The 24,880-nt window shown below is 41.6% G+C and overlaps 1 protein-coding gene across 14 annotated transcripts in view; it reads right to left on the bottom strand.

Moving 5' to 3' along the window:
* Positions 1-24,880, bottom strand: part of LOC109041486 (pumilio homolog 1) — a 376,227-nt gene that overhangs the window by 251,798 nt on the left and 99,549 nt on the right. For all 14 annotated transcript variants that reach the window (XM_072302962.1, XM_072302960.1, XM_072302961.1 and 11 more), the window contains exons 6-10: positions 8,288-8,481; positions 6,790-6,950; positions 4,830-4,907; positions 3,516-3,700; positions 1,842-1,936 (exon numbers count right to left, since the gene is read on the bottom strand). In XM_072302962.1, coding sequence (XP_072159063.1) covers positions 1,842-1,936; positions 3,516-3,700; positions 4,830-4,907; positions 6,790-6,950; positions 8,288-8,481 — 713 coding nt within the window. The remainder of the gene's footprint in view (positions 1-1,841; positions 1,937-3,515; positions 3,701-4,829; positions 4,908-6,789; positions 6,951-8,287; positions 8,482-24,880) is intronic.

Genomic DNA, 24,880 nt, shown 5'->3' with positions numbered 1-24,880 from the left:
CTTCATGCTGGGTAAAATCTAAATGCAAAATGAGTTCAGGAGAAACAACTGATGTCATTTTCTAAAGGATCAAAAGGTATACCTTTAAGGTAAGCCTGATTAAAAATAGATTGATACCCCATTAATAAATCCTATGAGGAGTGCTCCTATCACAGTAAGACCAGAGTTACTGGGGTGATCGCAAATCAGAGTATCTTCAAAAAGCATAGAAAAATATGGACCAATTAGAATATTACACTCTGTTTCTATTTAAAAAAAAATAAAACACCTTACAATTCAGTAGAAAGCCTAAGTGCAATTTTTTCGCGAAGTAAATTATTTGAAGGAGCCATTGTGAAAAAAACTGGACATGAGATATCATGGTAATATTTGAAGTCACAGACTATGGTATATTTTAAAATTATGACAACCTGACACAAACTTAAAACGTACTGTTCGAACTATGAAAGACTCTGTACACTGAGTTTGGATTAATCTGACGAAGAGAGTTAGATCAAGCTGTGTTCAGTTAAAATACTTTTGCACCAGTTAGGTAAGTACATCAATAAAAAATGTAACTTGACGTGCTTGGTGCTTTATAATTTGCCATCTACCTTTTAGAACTCTTAGATTAAAGAGAATAGATTTTAGTTTGATACTTGATTATAACATTTGCACAATAGTGAATGTTTATTCTTTGATTCGTGAGGGAAAGTGATAATGTTCGCTGAGTTTGGATTGATCTAACGAGGAGAGTTAGAACAAGCTGTGTTCAGTAAAAATATTTTGGCACCAGTTAGGTAAGTACATCACTGAAAAATGTAGCTTGACGTGCTTGGTGCTTTGTCATTTGCCATCTATCTTTTACAACTCTTCGAGTAGAGGGATTAAATTTTTGTTTATTATATGATGGTAATCTTTTGCACATGAGTGAAGTGTTCATTCTTAGATTCATGAGGGAAAGTGATAATGTTCACTGAGTTTGGATTGATCTGACGAAGAGAGTTAGAACAAGCTGTGTTCAGTAAAAATATTTTGGCACCAGTTAGGTAAGTACATCACTGAAAGATGTAACTTGACGTGCTTGGTGCTATGCAATTTGCCATCTATAGTTTACAACTCTTCAATTAAAGGAAAGAAAATTTTAATTATACTCAATGGTAATATTTCACACGAGGGTGAAGTGTTAATTCTTTGATTCATGAGGGACAGTGCTGATGTTCACTGAGTTTGGATTAACCTAACGAAAAGAGTTAGATCAAGCTGTGTTCAGTAAAAATACTTTTGCACCAGTTAGGTAAGTGCATCACTGAAAGATGTAACTTGACGTGCTTGGTGCTAGGTGATTAGTCATTTATCTCCTAAAAAGTCTTCCTGGAAATACTTCGAGCGAAAAAGACAAAATTGAGAAAAATGGACAACAGAGATTTCGGCACAAGCGAATTCAATTGCTTTCAGGTAGTTGATACAGACAGGAAATAAAAAATTGAATTTCTTGTAGAGATGACTGTTTCATAACAGTTCCAACTTCACTAGGTATTCGTGCATAATGTGTGACAAAATTTAAGAGGGATTAGTCTGATGTAGTAGATGGTGAATAAAAAATTTGCTAGCCCCAATTAATTAGCAACTCCCTTTGCGACTATCTCAGAAAATTCCATGGTCTACAATGATCCAGTCCTTTTTGAAAATGTTTACAAAATTCCAAAACGTTTGCTTTGGCGGCGGATGAGGAGGCCAGTTCGAAAAGGGAAGAGGAGAACTTTCTTTACCCCTGGAGCTTTTGGATGGAGAATAATTCCACAGACAGATTGATACCAGAAACTATTACTTAAGAAATGTTTAAAGGAAATAGACCTTACCTGTACATCAAATGAAGGCTGCATTACGCTGGGAGATTCTTGTGGGGGTCCTGGCTGTTGTGGTGGTCCAGAAGTTTGAGTTCCTCCGCTGTAACCTGCAAAATTTGAATGAAAAATAAATGTCCATTCAAAATTGTGGTTGAAATGAAGATCCAGTGCAGATGCAGAATATCCGTATTCTCTTTTCTTATTCAAACATGAAAGATCAAATGTTGAGAGGGGCATGAGGTGCAAGAAATAATAATCGAAGCCTACTACCAGCTTTCAAAAAAAGATCTATACTTCTCTTCCGACAAAGAGATTCTACTAATACAGGGAAAAAACTACAGGTTGTAACAAAGCTGCTTCTCAATTTCAATATGATTAAACATGTAACAGGCAACCACCTGATGGGTGGGCATTATATTGATACACATAAAAATGTTAAGATTATTTCCTTTTTGGTTAAGTTGTTCCTTTCATACTCCAACTACTGTTGAATTAAAATTGAAAAGTAAACAGAGGAACTAGCGAAAAGTATTGATTCACACTTGCTAATTAATAAGAATCGAGTAGTTGGTTTTCAGCTGCTTTTCCTTCAAATCCAGCGAAATGTCATCTAAACAGTCATTCTGCTACAAATCGATGCTTTCTAATAAGCAGTGCAGCGAGGGTGATTAGTCATTGCAATTTACTTAAAAATTTTCAGGAGTGAAGTTTTCTACCAAGAATGACATGGATCCTACAGACATCAACAATCACTCACTTGCAATTCTCTGATAGAAAACTCTTCATGGGAGTAACGTAAATCAACGGACTCCCACTTGTCATCTGAGTGTGACCAGTCACATGCCTTTCGCAAGAAAGCTTTTGTAGACTGTTTTTTGGCAAATACATCGACTAATATTCGCTGAATTTTTAGAAAAGAAGTAAATCGTCCTAAACAGCTTCATAGAGCAACTTTTCCAGAACGTCAAACACTAGTCCGTCTGGTTTATGCACTGACTGATTTGACTTTGGTTGTAGCTAATAACATTACACCACCTTCTTTTACCACCATAAAAGAGGTCATCACAAAATTTGACTTATAAGCGCAGTGTCAATGCAGCCTTGGCTGTGCCTCTTTTATCATAAACTTGCACCTGAAGGGCCCTGCATACCAGTGACATCTTACTGGTTTTCGGTAAATTTAGATGAAACTTTGATGAGTTATCATACAGTTCATCACTACGCCAAGGCAAAAAAATTAGATGATTCAATAAAGTAGGAACTGAGATATTCGCCATTGAACATGCTACTTGTTGTGCGGTAATGCCCCGACCTTACAGGCAGTAAGGTCTGTAAAAGCTTAGCTACCCCAAATACCATACTCTTTCCATCCACTTATCGTATATTCTGTCTCAAATTTGATCGACTTGGCAGGGAACTTGTCTATATCTTGAAATGAAAGGCATCACACTTTGCACCCATAGTTATTCTCTATCTTCCTCTGCTCAACCTTCCTCATTTAGCCTCCCCAATTCTTCAACAAACATGGGCTTTGACCTGATGATGTTTTTATGATAACTAATTAAAGTTCCATCAATATTGAATGAAGGACAGTAAGCTTCTACTGATGTGCAGAGTTCTTTGAAGGTAGGTAATTTTAGGGTGTTTTATAATGTTTTGACGTCTTAGACGTTGACTTTTTAATACCTTGAGGTGGGGTATGGAAAGGATGCGAAAAGTCTGCTGCTGTCAAGTGATGGTGTGGAGGAGGTGCCATTTGTACTTGCTGCCCGAGCAGTGTGTCACCTGAATCTATAACCATCATTCCACCAACACCATTTTTAGTCAAATCTTCATCTGAAGGAGATGGTTGTCGACTCCCAGGAGTGCGGCTGAAACATAATGCAATAGTTAATTATACAGAGATAAAACACATATTACACTTGCACAAGGCAACGATCATTCCCACTTGATTTTCTTGGTCAATATGAAAACCAAGTACCTTGAAAGAATGAAAAATTTACACGCTCAGGATTTCTTATCATGAAGTGTTTAGTCTGAAGACCCTTAAAATCTGAAGTGGAATCCAGCAGTTTTTGCTTTGCGGAGCTGTGAAAATGCATTGTTGTGCATCACTTTTTCAATAGAAGTACAACTTACTTTTTTAATCTAATTCAGCAACAGCTTTTTCTAAATTTGTTTGAGAAAGAGAGGAAAAAGAGCATCTCTGACAGCCATGCTTCAAGCAGTCATTCTACTCATCTTTGAGATTCCCTTTTCAAAACTCAATAACAATATTTCACTTTAGACCTGCGACTTTTCTATAGTAGGTGTGATTATTCCTTCATCTTTTCATCATGAGGTTGGAGGAAATCCAGATGGGAAGGGACCTCCAATTGAAACGATAACTTTTAGAGTTAGGATGGAAATGGGACATTTAAAAGAGAAGTGTAATCATAATTTAAGAATGGAAAGATTATAGAAATTAAAGCTCAGTTAAGTGTTTTTCCAACTACAGAACAATACGTAGTCCGTCTCAAACAAACATACGTACTGTTCAGTACCTGTCAGTCCACAGCCAGACTGATTTCTGGTCCCCTAGACACTCATCATCGCTACATCCTCTTCACCTGCAGACCAAAGTTCATTTTTACTATTCCCCAAAGTACTAGACCTAAAATTTTTGGAAGTGGCACTCATATTAAGTCTTTAATTCATACAATTTTCCAACCATGAGAGGAAAGTCCACACCCTCCTCCAGAAACAGGATGGGTTTTACAGAATTTGCCCTTTTCACCACAAAAATGCAATATCTCACCAGCTGTAGGGGAGCTCTGTTGTAATTTAAAAGTTCTAGTTGTAAAAATTTTGCAACTTTGAGTCCAATTAATGAACCTCACTTGATAACACTTCAAATACTTAAACCCAATGGATTGACAGTTCTAGGGCTAATTTGGCCAAGAAAAGCCTCTATTGGCAATATATTAATGTAATAGGTTCTCTGTGGAAATTGGTCCTTACATAGATATTCGCTCCTGAAGAATGTGGCTGTTAAGTGAAGTTATCCCGGAGTAAGGGTGGCCGGCAACGGATGAGTCACTGAAAACAGAGGAGAAGACGGCATTGATTATTTGATTGCTTGGAGAAAAGAAGTTAACGGAAATTATCGAACCTGAGAAAATTACAATTATTCACAGAAAGTGAGCCTCACAATTAGTACTCGGAGCAGAAAATTTACTGGGCTCAATTGATAGCTTAAAGAGTGGTGTATCCCACTTTATCTGATGGTAACTGTGCATCATCAAATGGACATTTTACTCTTTAAAACTGATTGGTATTGTCTCTGAAGAAGGATAGCTACTCAGAAAGCGCGTGATCCAGCCACTCAACAATCCAAGTTTCATCTCAGACGAACTCTCAGACAGTTGAGCAGCTGCCAGCCCACATGTTTGGCTGGTTTCCGGACCCCTGCGCGAATCATCATGGCAAGCACTGAATGCTGTCTTAGCAGTGCTGAACTAGCAGTCCAAGAATTAATTATTAATTAAAACAGTTAACTGATGATTGGTAATAAATTCTAAAGTTTTTGAAAACAACCTACTCTTTCATCAACTAATCAGGCCTTTGAAGATTACACACTTCTCCGACCGGCTATTAATAAAAAATGTCAACATTCAAAATGAGTGTTTATTTGTACTGGTTGGAATTAAATAAGAATCTTTGTTAGACTTTTTCTTTACAAGAGAAGATAAGTTTCTGACTCAGATAGCGCGTGATCCAGCAACTTAGAAGCCCAAGCTTCATCTCGGACGAACTCTCGGACTACTAAGCAGCTGCCAGCCCACATTTTTGGCTGGTTTCCGGACCCCTGCGCGAATCATCATAGGAGAGACAACAGACTACTAGGTTTACATTGGTTATAGAAAAATAGGATAGAGGTGAATGATCAACTCTCCGATAAAAGGTCAATAATTTGTGATTATTTCAGAGGGAAATCTTACTTTCCCAATAACCTGTGGGTTATAATATTCAAATTTCAACACTCATTTCACAAGTTAAATTTTTTATCGTTGAAATAAAAAGCTGTCTCAGACACGGCGTGACTTGTATAACATGTAACAGCTAGAAAGTCATAGCGAGGTGCAGAATTAATATTGCAGTTAGGAAACGGCAAGACTGATAAGGATTCATCAGTATGCAGCTGATACTGCCATGAAGACTAGAAATTTTGTGGGATGAAAAAGACTTTTACTTTTAATTTTACGAGTTAGATCTCTCTTTTTCTCTTTAAGAAGTGAAGCTGTCATGACATCCGGCCTTTAAAAATTTAATGGAAATGAAGTGAAATTTATTTGAGTTCAAGACATCTTTAAAAGAACATAAACAACTGTTTCAGACACGGCGTGACTTAAGTAACACATAAACGCTAGAAAGTCATAGCGAAGTGCAGAATTGATGTTGCAGTTAGGAAACGGCAAAACTGATATGGATTCATCAGTATGCAGCTGATACTGCCAAGAGGACAAGAATTTTCCAAAGGTTGAAAAAATTAAGCTCTCCTAGAGATGTCAATGTTTTTACCTGTGATTTTAAAAGTTAGCTCTTTGTTTCTCTCATTGAAAAGTGGTACTGTAGGGAAATAAATTAAGGAGCTAAAATTAAAATGTCATAGAAAAATTTAATGAGTTTTAAATAATCTTGTAGACATTTTGGAGACACCAAGTACTGTATCAGACACGGCGTGACTTGAATAACATGACAGCTAAAAAGTCATAGCGAAGTGCAGAATTAATGTTGCAGTTAGGAAACGGCAAAACTGACAAGAATTAATCAGAATGCAGCTGATACTGCCACACAGAACAGATTTGAGCTGGAAGCAAAATCTTTTGCTCTTGTAACACTGTACAATTACAGTATCACGGATTCCAGATACAAGTTCTACTAAAACCTCTGATTTTCAGTGAGTCAAAAATCTGCTTACTTGAAAGTTTTGTCGTCGTCAAGAACGGTTCCATTCTGCACAACCACAATGCCTCCATTCTGCTGTACAACTGTTGTGCCACAGTTACCGTTTTCAACAAGTTCTTTCTGCCCTTTGTTTTTGTCATCTTTTTTAACACCTTCCACGCCTCCTTCATTGTTCTGGAAAAAAGAAAAAGAAAATTGAAATTTTGTTGAGCGGAGAAACATTTCAAAAAGCTAAGGCACTATACCTTAATGCAAGCTGAAAATAAAAGTGTAAAGTTAAAAATACATGAATCCATCCAAAAATTGAAAACAGAGCTTTTTCAGTCCTATTTTATTCATGTTCCACTTGTGCGGCTTTTCAGGCAGAGAGTGGTCATAAGTAATTCTCTTATCACTCAAAAGAGAACAATAGATGAGCTTGGTGATGACAAGAGTAACTAAAATAATTTATTTCATCATTTCTATAATATCAACATTTTTGTTTCCAATATCAATATTTTAATTTTTTATAGCCATATGAGTAGGTACGAAGAGATTAAAAATGGCTCCTTAAAAAATGTATCAATTTCACATGCCACGTCGGGAAGCATAGGTTCATGCATGTTGCATCGATAAATGGATAGAAGAGAAATGACATTGCTTTAGAATGCTGTCTTAGAGCTGAGCTGATGGCCTTAAAATCAGTGGCTTTCGAAAAGAGAAGCCAATGAGATGTGTAAAATTACTTGTAAGCACTTCAAGGATTCCACCATACTGTTAAAAAGTCCTCAAATTTCGAAAATTCATCCTGAAGACGGATTCTTCTTAGTATTCTACAGTAGACTCAGGATTATCCGGCTTCGTATTATCCGGACTCTGGCTTATCCGGATCGATTTTGCAACCATGTAACTACGTACGCATTCTAATAAGTGAGCGGATCCGCGGAGAAGCGGTCGCAAGGCATATTGGCGCCTGCAAGGCTGAAGGAATACTTCACGCATTGCGCCAAACAGTGAGGTCGGCGTGGAACGCATTAGCGCCTACTAGATTGCATAAATACTTCTCGCATTACGCCAAACGTAGTGCAGTCAGTTAGTTAGCCAAAAATGCACATTAGCAGCTACAAGACTGCATGAATACTTCACGCATTGCGCGCTTTAATCGTTGTATCGTAATTTATCGTTGTCGGCTACCATTCACAATCACCACTGAGTCGTTCAGTTTGGCGTTAACCTTTTAAATTCGTGTTGGTAAGTCCATGATGTATACATGATAAGAATACTGTGGTGTTGGTTGGCGGTGTTTGTGTTTACTATATTGTCCGGATTTCTTTTTCATCCGGATCGGGCCTGGCACCCATTAATCCGTATAATCTAGAATCTACTGTATTAATATTTTGCCTGTCGGGTTACTATCACCACGTTAAAATTATAAAACTTTACAGTCAACATAAAATTGTCTTGACACGACTGCTATTCTGCCAGAGCCCACTGTAAAGGAACCAGGTTCCAAGGAAACAAAAAGTAATTACCAAAACTAGTCCGCGCATCCTGGCATCAAGATGGTCTTCTCTCTTCGGCGAAGTACTCAAAACGTATTCGACCATTTTCACCCCGAGGCCGCTGGTCTCGGATGAGCGTGGTGATAAGATGTTACTTGCTACTTCGCTGCCCGGAAAGCTGCCCGATCTTCTAGCCACCATCATAGGTTGAGAGACGGTGTGATCTGTAAACAGAATAAAAAAATATGATTACAAAAAATAAGCGATCAAATGTAGAAACGGAGAACGAGTACGAAAAACATCTGAAGAAAATTATTTGGGCAGGGGATAAAATCTGGAAACCTACTGAATAAAATTCAGATGAATTCTTTCAACGAAATGCATCAAAATCAGAGGCAAAACGGCGGTTGCGAGTTTGAAAAAATCGACAAGGCGCCACGATATTCAAGCCTACCTAATTTTTAGGCGCCAAAGCTCGACTTTGAGGCGCATGGCGCCCGCGAAAAGCGGAAAAGTAGGGTTGTTGACGGCTGCTTAGTCTGCGAAGTTGGTATAAACTGGATTGCTCAGCTGCAAGTTTTCAAAATTGCTCGGATACCGGTGAGGCTTCTATTCGTCCCTGATCCAAGCGAGAAGAATGACATAATTTCTTTCAATGCTACCCATGGGAATCATTGAGCCACACGCATTGCTTTTCCGCGACGACGTAGCACGGACAGCGTCCATTCCCACCACGGCTCGAAACTGAGCTTTTTCAGGACACTCCGGCACCGCGGTGGAATCCGACTGAGCGGCGCACACTGGACCGAGTCAAGGAAAAGTCGGACAAAATCTGGAAACTTTGAACTTTTACATCTTCCAAAATAAGAAAGTTAGATAGTTCCATTGATTTTCAGGATTGCCACAGAATTTAGAAGATGAAATTCCCTGATTTCCTGACTTTTTTTAGTAAATTTCCCTGACAATTGAAGATAAATCGGATGGTTAAAAGAACATAATTTGAAATAAGTTTCCACGCAAAATTTGTTGTTCGAAACGTTAAACCTATTCGAGAAGGCAAATAAAGGTGACTTAACGATTTCACCCCGACATATTCGACATTTTCCGTGACATTTTCCCGGATGTTTCCTGGTTTACCCTGACTCTTTAACAGTGTTCTGCCTTCCCGGGCGCTATGCGCCAAATGCGCCTAAAAATCGGGAGGGCTGGGCCATCGTGGCGCCTAAAAAATTTGACAGATTGAACTGATGAAGCGCTCTCTATACGCACCGTTCGCAGCCAGAGAGCTATTCATTCGCCATGGCCCGTATGCAAAAATTTAATTTGGCTCCTAAAATATAGTAGATGGCTTTTAAAAATTGGGCTATCCGGCCAAGGTGGTTCCTAAAATTTATAAGGGAAGGCAGAATACTGCATTTTAATATTCCCTGGCATTTCCCGGTACTCCCTGACTGTGTCAACCCTGGTTTTTTCGTGACATTTACTTAGAGAAACACCCCTTGAAATTGAATTTGCGACGGAACAACATCAAAAGAGATTTCCGCAAAAGCTGTCATATCCGACCTCTCCGAAACGCTCGTTCCACTTAGAGTCCCTTTATACTGAGAGTCAAAACAATGTGAATCCATTTCAGATTGGTTCCCGTATTTTAGTCACAAACGGGAATAAAGATTACATTTTCACCGATTGCAAAGATTATAATCTGGAATGGACCGGGTAATTACGGGTTCGGCAAGCAACAAACGGAATGAGAGAAGGAACGGAGAAAGGAATTTGAGAATGGGCCGGTGAAAGATTACAAAAAACGTTGAATTTATGTAATCTTTATTCCCGTTTGTGACTCCATGAGGGGGTGATGTCTTGACTCTCAGTATAAAGGGACTCTAGTTCCACTGTGCGGCGATTCGTGGAGGGGGCCGCGGCCGCGCGGGCCGGCAAGGTGCGACGGGTGGCGCGGCCGGGTATCGGCTCGCCGCTCGCGGTTCGGTTCATTGACAGAGGAAAGGAGGAAAGGAAAGAGAAGCAGAAAAACCACTTTCAATGTCATTACCTCCATCTTGACTCCGCTACTCCCGCCGCGCGCCGCGTGGAGCCGCCGCACCGCCGCAATAATGCAGCACGGCTCACGCTTCAGACGTCGTCCACGTCCGACGTCGCCTTCCCGGTTCGGACCCGATCCCATCCCCGATCCGTTCACGGCTCCCGCAACGCCACACAGCGGGTCGAGTCAATGGAAGAGGTTGGACAAAATTCGGGAAAAAATCCTGATTTTTTGCGGAGAAAAATTAACGGACGGATAGCGGATAATTGACGGAAAATAAGGGAACGGCCGACTTTTCTCAAATCCTGATTTTACGACCGATTTTTCCTCAAATCCTGATGAAATCGGCATTAAATCCTGATTGACCTCAATCCTGATAGTCAGGAAAATTTGGAAACTCCTGATGCTAGACACCCTGCTTACGTATTATATGCGCGTTAAATGAAGGAAAAACGCGATTGACAACTTGAGAGGATAGGTGCGCAGACTACAGACGGCATACCATGAAGACCCAAAATTGCCATCTTCCATAAAAAGTAGAAATAATGTTCGGAGGTCAGATTTGCCTGATGATCAGCGAAAATAAGTTCTCAGTCCACCCGTTCCAGAAAATGGCCTTAAAAAAAAAAAGATTCCCCCAAAAATTGTCGAAATGGTCGCTCTTCCTCTCATTCCACCTTCTTCCTCCCCTCCTTCATTTTCTCGTTGCCACGTGGAAAACGCTAACGCACGCCGACCTTTCCATTCGTCAAGACCTCTTTCCGCGGGCATCCATCCAATTTACAAAACCCGTTTCCGCGGCCTTCCCATTTTCGCACGCGACCCGGCCGGGCCTGGCCGGTCGCGTGGTCGCGCGGTTCCGACACCCCTGCAAAGCTAAAACAAATCGTCGCTCATCTGACATAAGGGCGTAACTCAATTTCCACGTGAACCCTGTCTTCCATATAACTCCGTGCTTTTCAGGGCTCACACAGAAATAGATTGGCGCCCTTACGTCAGAGGAGCGACGAATTAACCCGAGCGCGACACGCGGATCGTTCCTTGACCGCGTCCCGCGAGCCATCGTTCACCGGTAACATCCCCTCGCCGTGACCCTCCGTCGAGGCATCCTCCTTGAACGTTGCGTGTTCGTAGCGCAGCTCGACGAGCCATCGGGCATCCACCGTGACAACGAGGGCGCGAGGAGCGGTCTCAAGGCAGCGAGTCCAGTCGAAGACCATTTTCGTTTTCCGACCGCGGATTTGCGATTGCGTAATTCCGGGCTCCTGGTTTCAAAATCGCAAGCCCCATCCGACCGCCGCACGCACAATGGACCGCATTAAGAGAGGTCGGACGAAATTTTGAAACTTTAAACACTTAAAACTCCATTAATACAAAACTTTGAGGTTTTGAAAGTGTTTTCATTCATTGGTTTCCTCGTAAAATTTACATTGTAAAGCACCCTTTAAGACTTAAAATGTGATATCAAAATTTGCGGTTTTAGTCACGAATTTCATGTCCGACTTCTCCTAATGACTCGATGTACCGTGCGCCGCACGATGGAACGAGAGGGCTAGACATGGAATCTTTGACCTGAACGGCAAATTCGGATGTTTATTCTGTGACGGTAAACATTGTAAGGGGAACTTCAGGAGGAAAATTCGACGAAAAAACCACATTAAATAGTCCACGTTTTGTTACTAAGAAAGATAAGAGCTACTGAAGTTTCCGCGTCCCTTTCATCCTTTCCTTTTGATTCGCACAGAGACAAATAGAGACCCTTCACTGTGGCCTCTCGGCGACAGGAGAGAACAATTACTATTGAGGATTCACCACTTCTTTACGGACAATTGGACTTCATTTTGCAACTCAGAACTTTAACTTCCGACCCATCTGTAAAATCACTTATCTGGATAGAGAAACTAAGGGTACATACGATGGTTTTAAACTGAGGCACAATTTAAAGTCCCTAATTGCAAGATGTAGTCCAACTACAGCAGAACATCAGTTATCACCCTTTTTTCGGCTTATTATTCCCATGCGTTCATAATTCTCTTGAATTTCACGGATTTCACAACTGTCCTGCTATATCCAGGCCCGCCACAAGGGGGGGGGGGGATACTGGGTCCTTGGTACCGGGGCCCGGGCCCTGGGGGGGCCCGTGACGCAGGTGACAAACCACTAAAAATTCATGTGTAACCCTTGTCTCGTAAGGAAAAGTGAAAACATTACACGAAAGTTTCAAAAACACGCTAGGGCACTATAAAATTTGTCTTACTTTTTTAGAGATTTCTATCTAATCTCAAGATTTTGAGTATATGTAGAATGGTATTTTTAGTAACTGCGTTTCATTTTCTTCCGTTGTCGGATGCTAAGGGGCTCCTGATGTCTAGGCATCCTCGACTTCAATGGCTCAACTCCCTTGCCATAGACGTACGAAGGGGGAGTCTAGGGGGCCCGGCTTCCCCTAGAATTGAAAAGTATCATCTGCCCCCTCAAAAAAAAAATTTATAGATGTTTTGAATGCAACAATTCGAAAGTATTTGGTGCTGAAAGTAAAAAAAAGGCGTAATTATTCTGCAGAAATTGATGGAAAATCTCCATCATAAGAGCTTCAAAATGCGTCCAAATAGATTTTAAATTTCAAAAATTTCCCGGGGGAGGCCCCCCGGACCCCCCTCTGTGCTAGGGGCCCGGGCCAGAAAACTGGTACCAGGGCCCGAGATGGGATGTGGCGGGCCTGGCTATATCACAACAGCAGCATATCAGAGTCCCAAATTAAGTCAAAAGAATCATGTATCCTGTTACAAAAAACAATTTTTGGCTAAACCACACAGACGAAATGGATCCACCGAGGACTTCATACGTGAATGGGTAATCATCGCTGGACGTCACCAAAGTTGGTCAATGGCGTCCGAGAGCTCCCAGGGACGCAACTAGAATCAAAAGAGAGAAGAGCGACCGCCTAAAACACCGGACCATTTCATTCGGGTTACGCAACGTCGACATGGAGACATCATCGCCGCTCCTGTGACACAAGGGCGTAACTTCATCGCAGAATGAGCCATATTGCCCATATAACTCAATGCTTTTCAGGGTTTACGTGAGGATTGAGTTATGTCCTTAAATGAGAGGAGTGACAATATGACGTCTTTCGTATTGTCACCGCGGTCATTGAGACGGTGGATTCAGCTCCGTTAATTCAATCGAAACTGACCGCATATCTCATCGGTTATCACCATGTCATGGCCGGCATTTAACTCTCCTGAGACGCTATCACGACCATTCTATTGCACTGCGTTACACTCGAAAATATAGGTCACTAACACTGCCGTGCTTAGGGAAAACTAGGGGGCTACGCCCCCTGGCCGCTACGCGGCCCAACCCCCTGCAATGGGCCGCTTCGCGGCCCTATTTTTACGCTCCTATCAGGGTTTGGAGCCCTTTCACCCAAACCTTTTCCCCCAAAAGTCAAAAGATCCAAAGCCAGTTTCCCCATTGCCCCTTCATCCAAATTCACCGAGAAAATTTTTCCCAAAGAATTTTCACCCAGCATTTTCATCCAAATTTCACCCATGAATGAAAATCCGTATTTATTAGATTATTCTATTAGGATTCTGATAAATTTCTTCTTCGTCTGAACTGTCTTCTTCGTCTTCTGCATCAAATGAGTCGAAAATGATGAAATTGTCACGGTTTTTTGTGCTTCTAAATTGCGGAGGGATTCCTCTTAAGGCTGTGATGTCGGTGGGATTCGTAGGAAAGTTGGCGATCCTCTTCTTGTTTAAAGTTCTTTTCATGGTCTCTCTCTCTGGTAGTAGAGGAAGGACAAGTGAGTCAACCTCACCTAATTTCTCCCTGATCAACTGGCTAGGTTTTGCTTCCGGATGAACTGCTGCTTCTTCCTTCAACTCGGCGTAAATCCTCTTTGCTACAACTTCATCTTGGTTAGGGGGATGATCGTGTTTTCCTACCTTAATCACTTGCAAAGGCTCATTGATGGTTACAGCTCTGACGGAACACTCCGGTTTTTTGTTACACACCCAGTACGTTCGTGTTCGATTAGAATTTGAGGAATGTTTGTGATATAGATAACCTTCAAAGGATAGTATCTTCTTGTTTCTATTGCTATTAATTAATTCTGCCATTTTGAAAGGAAGAAAAAAATGAAGAAATATGCACAACACTGATAAATTTAAGGATAGTATAAAACAAAGAAAAAGAAAACTGACACTGGGTAATTTTGTTGTATTAAAAGCGCAAATAAAATAACCTACTTAATATCACTCTATGAATTTTGGACTAAATGAAAAAAAAATGCTTGTAGTCATAGAAACGAAGAGGCGTATGTCTACCTCAGTAATTTCTAGTCAAGTAAATTGTATCAATATACCATAGGATTAAACATCTCACGGGTGAAATTACTTGGGCTTAGTGTCTATGGGTAAAAAAACGTTGGGTGAAAATTCCCGTGGGCAATTGGATTTGGGTGAAAGGGCATGAAATCTCCTATCAGTGTTAGTTTTATTTTTCCCCTAAAAAAATACGATATGAGGTATACTTTAATTTTAAACTTTACTTAAAATTACTTTAAAATTAAAAGGACGCGTTTTGGAATGACTGCTTGATGAAATATTGCAGTAAAACAATGAACATTGATAGTCCGGTAACAATCAAGATTTCATAAGTCGGGGATCGAACCCACATAGTATTTCAAGCGGATACATTGGACGTCTTAGACAACTCGGCCACCGCTCGGCATGAAGTCGTGAGTGCGAATCTTGTGTAGATAAGTGTAGAGCTAATGCGCAGGCTACCTAGCTACAGCGCAACCTCCTCGACCATTGCGCATCCTCCCGCGCATAGCGGTAGCAGTACCGGAGCATTCTGTAAACTCACTCACTTTTATAACGTGATTTTAAAAAAAACCTGGGTCCTTTTTCCAAAATCTGATTGCAGCGGGCTCATTTAGAGCCTATTACCTGTCGATTTACGCAAAAATCATGGAAATCGGCCCGGTAGAACGCTCAAACGAACTATGACAAAAAGTATAAATTTACATTGTTTAAATGGGAGAATTCGCAACTTTACCACGTAATATAAAAAAACCTGGGCCATATTTTGAAAATCTGAAAAGAGTTGGCTTATCTAGAGGCAATTGCCCGTCGATAGCCGCAAAAATCATGAAAATCGGCCCGGTAGAACGCTGTAACTAAGCGTTACCAGTTTCGCAAAATTAGGAGGTCTCGGAGCTTATAGTATAGACGTCGTATGAACCTGCAGGCGTTGCCAAATTTCCTTCGGTAAACCACGAATTTTCGGGGAACTTTAAAAAAAGTTTCCTCCAATTTTTCAGATAATTTTGTTCGTAATTTCACGTAAAGTTCCTGAAAATTTCCAGGAAAAATATTCATAACTTTCCTCAAAAATACGCATTTAATCGGAGAAAATTTGGAAATTCTCGAATGTTCATACGGCGTTTTTCCTTAGCACAGCGGAACAGTGGCGTGTTCGTCATGTAGGCAATGCTGTCAATGATTTTCGAGGGCTTGCTGAGATTTTATGAAGTTTTTTCGCTCCGTAAAATTGAGGAATCTATTGGTATTTTCACGCAATTCCAGCACAGATTTTAAGGGTTCAGAGGGATGCAGACAAAATTACCTTCGAAATGCGCCTAATAAAAATGATCAGCGAATGAAAATTTCCTAAACCTTATCTTCACCTATTTAAACAAAAAATAAACTACATGACGTACGGACAAAACTAGGTATCATGCATTTGAGTATGTTCTGCCGAGCTAGTCGATTCGCTGACCTAATTATGATGAATTCGATTATCGCAATCGAATAAAAAAGTTGAGCAGTAGTAGTTGAGTAAAATCGCTCGGTTGTGTGTACCAAACAAAACTCCCTTTCAAACAACTCGGACAGTTCGGTTTCACATTTTTTTCCCTTTCTTTTTTTCAGAGCATGGCGCCTAAAAAATAGTCTGATGTGAGCATAACTTCTTTCTATCCTCGCTTCTTGCAGAAGTAACAAATTCAGTCATCAATAATCATCCTTAAAAGTAGGTTTGCCGGCAAAATGACTCATAAAATTGTCGGGTTGAAGTTCAAATACTGATAAGCGATAACACACTGCGGATCAAGTGTAAACGCTCCTCTGCACGTATGTTGGCAATGAGTTAGTTCGCGCTGAGCATTTGCACTACATAACTTCAATGAAAAATAAAATTTACCGAGCACCGAAGTGGGACGAAAATTGCTTCATAATTAATTATTACGTCAGAGCTCGCGCTGAAATTACGCGTTTCCAGCGGGGCACTGAACCCTCTGCTCGGCGTACCTGTTGCATTGAGGATATCTGCTAACAAACGGCGGGAAACATCGATCGACCGAAGTATTCGATACATCTAACAGGTGAGATTATATCGATATCGATTGTTCAACATGTGAACACAGCCTCAAAAGTCAATTGAGTCATCTGAGGGAACGGGTTTTTTGTCCTAGATTTATGATTTTTTTGAGTACAAAATGGCAATGAAGAGTGAAATTGTTAGGAATTTTCTCATTTTTAGCTCTTCCAACTTAAATCCCAAAATTTTCGTTTGAGGTTATGTTCTATTGTTTTGAACCAAACGATACATCGAACCACTGTCGAATACGATCTATCGGATCCTTCGGGAACGGTGCAGGGGACACGGATGCGACACGCAGCTCACGTTGCGAAAATAGGCCATCTGAAGGGAGCGCGTAAAAACGTGCTTGACGGAGAGCACATGACTTTTGAACTTTCGAAGCGTGCGTATTGAAAACCTGCGGTAAATAGGCGAACACCTTCCGACTGCACGTCCCGGAAATTGTTAATTTCGCTACGCTTAATATCTTCCAGCACCTACAATCAACAACAGGCAAACTTATCTAAGGAGGAGTGCTTTCGGACCTCACCCCCCCCCCCCCACTGTCTGCTTCTTTCTACTTGCAAAAGATGACAATGGTTCGCCATGAAAAAAATACTGAACACGCTTCGATGATTCTTACAAACTTTCAGGTAGGTAAGTACGAACCCGCCCAGGGTACCATTATTTCTTCACTTTCAAATGCCCTGACTTCTTTGGCTTTTTCCTGTAACTCCAGCATCATTTTCTTATTTCCTGTCTTTCCTGACCTTCAGTACAAAATTTAACCTGTTTTTTTGTCCTTCTTTTTAAAATGCGCTGACTTTTGCTGAGTTGGAAAAAATATCCTTGTTTTAAGATAAAATTAGGGAAAAAGGCTTTCAATGGCTGGTTTAAAAGATGACAAGCTTGTAAAATTACAAGAAGGGTAAACAGTTCGAGGAAGATTGGCGATACGTTCTAGTGATTGGCATGTGTCAGAAATTCCCTGACCTTTCCCACGATCTCCCTTACTTTTCCCACGATCTCCCTTACTTTTCCCAATGGTCGGAAATTCACAGTCTTCTCCAATTTTCCAGATCGCCTGCAACCCTAGTCGTTAAAATTCTCTACCTGCAAACTTTTTCTTTCGTCTTTTTCCTTTTTTGAAGAGGAAAATCATTGTAATTCCCTGCAAGGATCTATTTCCGAGTAATTCGGTTTAATTTTACTATTCATTCGTTACAATTGGTCTTTCATGATACTTCGTTCAGGACCTCCTTAAACCGTCCACAGTCACTAAGTAAACCATACGCTGCCTCTAGAAGAAGGGAGCTTTTTAAGAAACGACTATGACTACGGCCCTGAGGAGTGTTCACCTCGGCTCGATCAGAGGTGGACGCAGGAACAGTATCGAGGTGAGAATGTCCGATTATCGATATTTTCCCATTTGAAGCTATGGTAAAGAATCTATTACTAAGGTGTTCGTAGCGAACACCCTGTTTATCGATCCTTGCCATAGGTTTAAATGATTGCTCAATCGATATATCGCAAGGGGATCGCGGATCGGGGTCCCTCGCCGGATAGGGCCAGGACAACGCGACGCGCGACAGGGACACACGGCGTCGCGGAAGAGAAAGCAATCTCATTTACGTAACGGACGCTCGTCCGAGACTCCAAGCGCGAGCCCATGTCCAATCCTCCCATTACCCATGCTCCCGTCCCAAGGAAAAACACCGTATAAACAATCGAATGTCGCCAAATGTCTGCTAAAATGTGCATTTTTAAGAATTCGAAAAATATTCGAGATACTAAGGAATTTGAGGAAAAGTATTCGTGAAAATGAGTGAATTACTTCAAAACTTTAGTAAACATTATAATTAACCTCCGAAAATATGTTTGAAAAAAAGATGTTTAGACGGTGTTTTTCCTGAACAAGGCAAGGGTTGCGTAAACGAATAAATTCAGAACATTCAAACTCGTGAAATTTCGGTAAATTTTACGAATGAAGAATTTTCCTGTATTTTAGTATGCTGTGTTTTTTTCTTTTTCTTTTTGACGCGATTAAGGTATCCTGAGCAAGGATAGACGTGAAACACCTAACATTCGTTAATGGACCACTAGACAAGGTACGAATTTAAGCAATCTGATACATGTATCTTAACCAGAACTTCACGTAGAACACGATTCACACAAAGGAAATTACTGAAACTAACTCCTAACGAAGATAGTAACGTTTTTATTTCATATTGGTTACGAGGAATTTGAACTGCCCGCTCACAAGAAACTCAAAGCTCTACGTGAGTCAAATCGCGCATTACAACGGTTTCAAGAAGCTTCTCAATCGAGCAATGTTCATTTTCCACCATGTGTTGTTCAAACTATCAGTAATTTGCTACAGCTGAGCCAAAACGTCAAGATTGAGGTTGCCAGATTTTTATATCGCAGACTGTCATGATAACGTTTAGCGCGCGATGTGAATCACGGAGAGGATTGAGTTTTCATGAGTGGGTTGTTTAAATTCACGCATCAAGAATCATTAAGTATCTTCGTAAAGAATTTATTTCGGTAATTTTCGTTGTGCACGTCGTGTTTTACGTGAAATTTTGGCTCAGAAACATGTATCAGAATGCTGAAATTCGTACCTTGTCTAGTGGTCCATTGTGCAACACGTAAAGATTTTTTAGATGACTGGCTTGACCAAGGTTGATTAGGGGGTTTTCCACGAGAAGGAAGTTTGATTAAGTATTTATTATGTAAACTACATGCGTTAAATTCTCACTTGGGAGTAAATTTCGGAATATTCCGATATGTTCTAGGCACGCTGCTTGAAACGTTAACGATGAATAATTTCTTAAAACAAGGACCCAACTTTTACCCAATATTGTGGTCCAGTATTGAACTAACCTCTGTCTAATTTTCCACGGCTGAGTAAAATTTACTTCTTCAGATTTCCGCTGAGATTTCGTGGAACTTACACCTCGTTGCGGCAGGGCCCCGTAATTTCAGATTAAAGTTGGGTCCCGGATAAAATTTTCCAGGTGGAAATTCACCGGGTCTGAACGCAATTAGACTGCTCGTAACAAAGAGGCCGTGAAGCCAAATTGCGTAGAATTCTTCACATAACGCGTAGATTTTGAGCGGTTTACCGACTTTTCTACTTAGCTTGTAGAAATGCAAAATTCCTTGGATATTGTCCGTCAATTACGGTCTTCCGCGGAGATTTTTGAAACATGCAGATTTCTGCCGCGTTCATTCTATAGACTCCAGTCCCTGAGCGAACTTGGGGATGCAGACGAATTCCAGATATTGTTGAAATGCCGACTTTTTAGGATTATTTATGAAAAACTGGATCTCTAGAACATTATGAGGCATTTAATGCGGATAACAGTTCAATTAAACACACATTTTTCGAAGATTATGCGAATAATAAACCCCCCCCCCCTTTCCCGTTGACAACCATGACACCATCCCTCAAACAGGCGCAATCGAATTGGCGATCAATTTGAAATGAAAAAGTGTCATCTCGCGCGGAGTTGTCCATCTGAAATTTTCGAAAAATCGACGCGTTACACTGGAAAAGAAACACATTGGATCTCGAGTTCAGGCTCTTAAAAACATCGACAAGAAAAAATATTTTTGATTCAATCAGATTTCAGCTTAAATCAAGAACCAAGCCTCTTAATTTGAGCCGACTTCCTTTTGATTTAAGCTTAAATCTGATTGAATCAAGAGTCCTTTTCCTTCTCACGGTTTTCAAGAGTCTGGACTCTAGATCCAATGTGTTTTTTTTCCCAGTGTACGCAACACAGCTCTAGACACTGTGTAGTTTGTACCCCTGGATGTGCCTGTAACGTACGCTCCGACCTCCCTCAGACGAACGACCTCCGATCGTGAAACTGTTCTTCGGCCTGTTTGTGGATCTTCCGGGTGGAAACCTTCCGGAAATTTCAAACGGCAGCAGCAATGGCTTCGTTTCGGCATTATGACTCGTTAATGAATTTCGGATCGTGCACGACAGGACCAGGCTGCGGCTGCGGTTGCAGCGCGAGGCGTGTGACTCACGGGCGCGGGTCCCGGGTCACCCAAGCTCACACGCAACGACAGTCAGGCGCTTATACGCGCGGTGCTCGACTGTCGGAGCAACTTTCGTTGAATCCGTCGCCAGCGCTGGCGCCTTTTTCCTCCTTTCTACACTCGACCCAACTGCGACCGACCCAGAGGAGAAACTCGACCGAGTCGTCTTTTCCAGCCTCGCCGATCGCCGCGTACTGAACCACCGACATCCAACTTCGGCCATCGGAGTCCGGTCGTTTACGGGGGAAACGAGGGCAAAATCGGGAGGTACGCTGGGGGGGGGGGGGGATGTGACTTTTCCGAGTAGGTGACTAATTCAGGGTGTCTACTAAAACAGGCTGGCAAAAAATCAGTACTCCTACAGTACATTCCTGAGAAATTCAGTACTATTTCATTACCGCCATTTAACAAAATCCGAAAATGTCAAAATTTTGAATTTCTCGTACAAATTGTGACAAAAATGAAAAAATGCAGGACCTTCTTGCTGATATTCCGCACTTTTTCAGTACTTCCCGACCGCTTTTTAAAAAATCAGCACTGTTTCCGGACTTTCCGGAAATTCCGGACTGCAGGGCACTCTGCTAATCGCGCTCTTCGGTAGGATTGTTGCCTATGCGGGAAAATTGAAGGCGAATCTCGAGGACGATATCCTCTATTGATAGACTTACGCATTCTTAGTCCTATTGTTGTCGATGGACCGACTAGTTTTACGGTATTCATGGAATTTTCTGCTGATCACACACGAAGAAACGCGTGGGACCTGAAGTTAAGGTCACATGGATCTCTGAAGTTTTCGGATTGAGCATCCGAACACTCATGGTCCAGCTGCTGAGGTTTGGATCACACATCTGAAACTTCAGTTCTTACATCTGAAATACTTCGATTTTCACATCCAAAAAACTTCGGTTCTCACATTCGAAAAGCTTCGGTTCTCACACCTGAAGCACTTCAGATGTAAGAACTAAAGTTTCAGATGTGTGATCCGAACCTCGACAGCTAGACCTGAACTGTTCAGATGCTCAATCCGAAAACTTCAGAGATCCATATGACCTAAACTTCGGGTCCCACGCACGAAGTTTTTTTCTACGTGTATATACATCTCTCCTAGAGCTACCTCAATACTAGTGATGTTCGCTTTCAACCTCCGCAGATTCACTTCAAGAGCCGAACTAGTCGACAATAGAACGTGACGAGCGGGACTATGACGCCGCGCGGAGGGAAATTAAAAGCTGGAGCATGCAACAAGCTTCACATGCTCGACTCGAACGGGCATGGGGCCGGGGCCGCGGATGTTCACCGGCTGCGGCCGTCCCGTCGTGCCCCCCGATGCCCCCCGTGCCATTATACTGCAGACCAAGACCAGCACCGACACGGACGCGACGTGGTCTAACCTCGCACTCCGAGTCAAGGTTACATCACTTCTCCACTTCGTATTCCGCCGGTGCCCGATCCCGATGCGCATCTCGGCTCGGGCTCGCATACGTCGCAGTAAACGTGGACCGACGGACGGCCGACGTCGAATCAAGAGTGGAAATTCAAAACATCCTCGCTGACGGGCCGCGCTAGTATTGTATCGTACCGATGGACTGAATTTTGCAATCAACAACTGCTATTTTCAGCTCATCCGTACTACCGTGCTAAGGAAGAACGCCGTATGAGCATTCAGAGGATGCCAAGTTTCCTTCGATAAAAACCAACAACTGCTTTTTCTTACTCATCCGTACTACCGTGCTAAGGAAGAACGCCGTATGAGCATTCAGAGGATGCCAAGTTTCCTTCGATAAAAACCAACAACTGCTTTTTCTTACTCATCCGTACTACCGTGCTAAGGAAGAACGCCGTATGAGCATTCAGAGGATGCCAAGTTTCCTTCGATAAAAACCAACAACTGCTTTTTCTTACTCATCCGTACTACCGTGCTAAGGAAGAACGCCGTATGAGCATTCAGAGGATGCCAAGTTTCCTTCGATAAAAACCAACAACTGCTTTTTCTTACTCATCCGTACTACCGTGCTAAGGAAGAACGCCGTATGAGCATTCAGAGGATGCCAAGTTTCCTTCGATAAAAACCAACAACTGCTTTTTCTTACTCATCCGTACTACCGTGCTAAGGAAGAACGCCGTATGAGCATTCAGAGGATGCCAAGTTTCCTTCGATAAAAACCAACAACTGCTTTTTCTTACTCATCCGTACTACCGTGCTAAGGAAGAACGCCGTATGAGCATTCAGAGGATGCCAAGTTTCCTTCGATAAAAACCAACAACTGCTTTTTCTTACTCATCCGTACTACCGTGCTAAGGAAGAACGCCGTATGAGCATTCAGAGGATGCCAAGTTTCCTTCGATAAAAACCAACTACTGCTATTTCTAACTCATCCGTACTGCCGTGCGAAGGAAGAACACCGTACGAGCATTCAGACGATGCCAAGTTTCCTTCGATAAAAACCAACTACTGCTTTTTCTTACTCATCCGTACTGCCGTGCTGAGGAAGAACGCCGTAGGAGCATTCGAACGATGTCAAGTTTCCTTCAATAAAAACCCTATTTGTTGGAAAAATTGTGGATATTTTTTATCAAAATCCTCGGAAAATTCTGTACGCGATTTAATCTAAAATATCTGACAATTTCAAGGAAGAATATGCAAGAATGTCGTCAAAAATATATGTTTTTCAAGTGAAATTAGGCAACTCTCAGATGTCTATACGGCAGTTTTCCTTAGCACGGCAGCGCAGAAGCACCGATTCAGATAGCGATAGACTTACGTACTGCCGTGCTAAGGAAGAACGCCGTAGGAGCATTCGAACGATGCCAAGTTTCCTTCGATAAAAACCCAATTTGTTGGATAAATTGTGAATATTTTTTCTCAAAATTCTCGGAAAATTCTGTGCGCAATTTAATCTAAAATATCTGACAATTTCGAGGAAAAATATGCAAGAATGTCTTCAAAAATGTATATGTTTTTCAATGAAAACTAGGCAACTTTCAAATGATTATACGGCATTTTTCCTCAGCATGGCAGCGTAGAAGCACCGATTCAGATGGCGATAGACGTACCGCGTACGTTGCTTTTAATAGAAGCGCCGACGGGAAGTGGCGACTGAATTCAGAAATCAAAATTCCCCAAATTTGCACTGTTCTACCCAGACTCGTTTATGGGGAGTAAAGTTTGGACTAGTTTTGGACCCAATTCCCCAGACATAAAAAACTCGACTTTTTCGAGTGTGAACTTCACACTTGTTGCGGCTTTCTCTTCGGATAAAAATGACTCTGATTTCCGACGAAAGTTCCTGACTTTCCCTATCTTTCAGGTGCAAAAACGTGCGACTTCTTCGGGGTTTCCCCGACTGTTGTCATCCTAGAAAAAATTACAAAGATTCTTTTCCCAATTATCAGGGATACTTTTTCCCAGTAAAAAGGGCATGAATGTCGATTGCATATCGAGACCTGAGTAACGATACCGCCGAACTACATTAGCGATAATGAGTCAGCGACCTTACCGTACTCCACGGTAAAACATACAGAAGCGTTCTTAGCTGTTTCCAATTCTTCAGAGGAGCACTGATATGACGCTGTAATGTATGAAAAAATTGCAGATCCATCCTCAAAACAACAAAAATGGCGCATTTTTCTCTTCGTCCTGCAAAATTGTCAGTTTACAAATAGGCAGTATTGTTCCTTGGCCATCGATGGTTGATTTTTTTCCGCGCTCAAAAATAAATTCACCAAGAACAAAAGAAAAGAGGAGAACATGCGAACAAGTGCGTGAACATGTTACGATCAACTCGATGAATTAGAGTGGCTACAGGGACCCTGGACCACGCATCGAAAAAAAGACGAGGGGTAATTAACTGACCTTGGACAAAAATTCGGCAGCGATAAAAGTCAATAGAAGCGTTGACTTATGACTTCCTTTGGGCGCGCATCCAATGGGAATAAGCGGGTCCTTGTGATCGCACATAGCTTCCCTCCGCGAAACGATCCAAAATAAGGTCGCTCGAATAAAGCCACTGCTAGTTATAGGTCACCCAAGATCCAGTGGATCCGGCCTAGCTAATTCCAATTGCTCAGTTCCACGCGGGACGATTAAGCCGCTTCAGGCTTTTTCTCCTTTAAGCCCGTGTCCCACTATCAAAAGAACTCATCGAATAGAA

Source organism: Bemisia tabaci, chromosome 7 (genome assembly GCF_918797505.1).
Source record: "Bemisia tabaci chromosome 7, PGI_BMITA_v3".
In the NCBI taxonomy this organism is placed as follows: Eukaryota; Metazoa; Arthropoda; class Insecta; order Hemiptera; family Aleyrodidae; genus Bemisia; species Bemisia tabaci.
The sequence above is the reverse complement of the archived record's forward strand: the minus strand, read 5'-3'. Positions and strand labels throughout refer to the sequence as shown.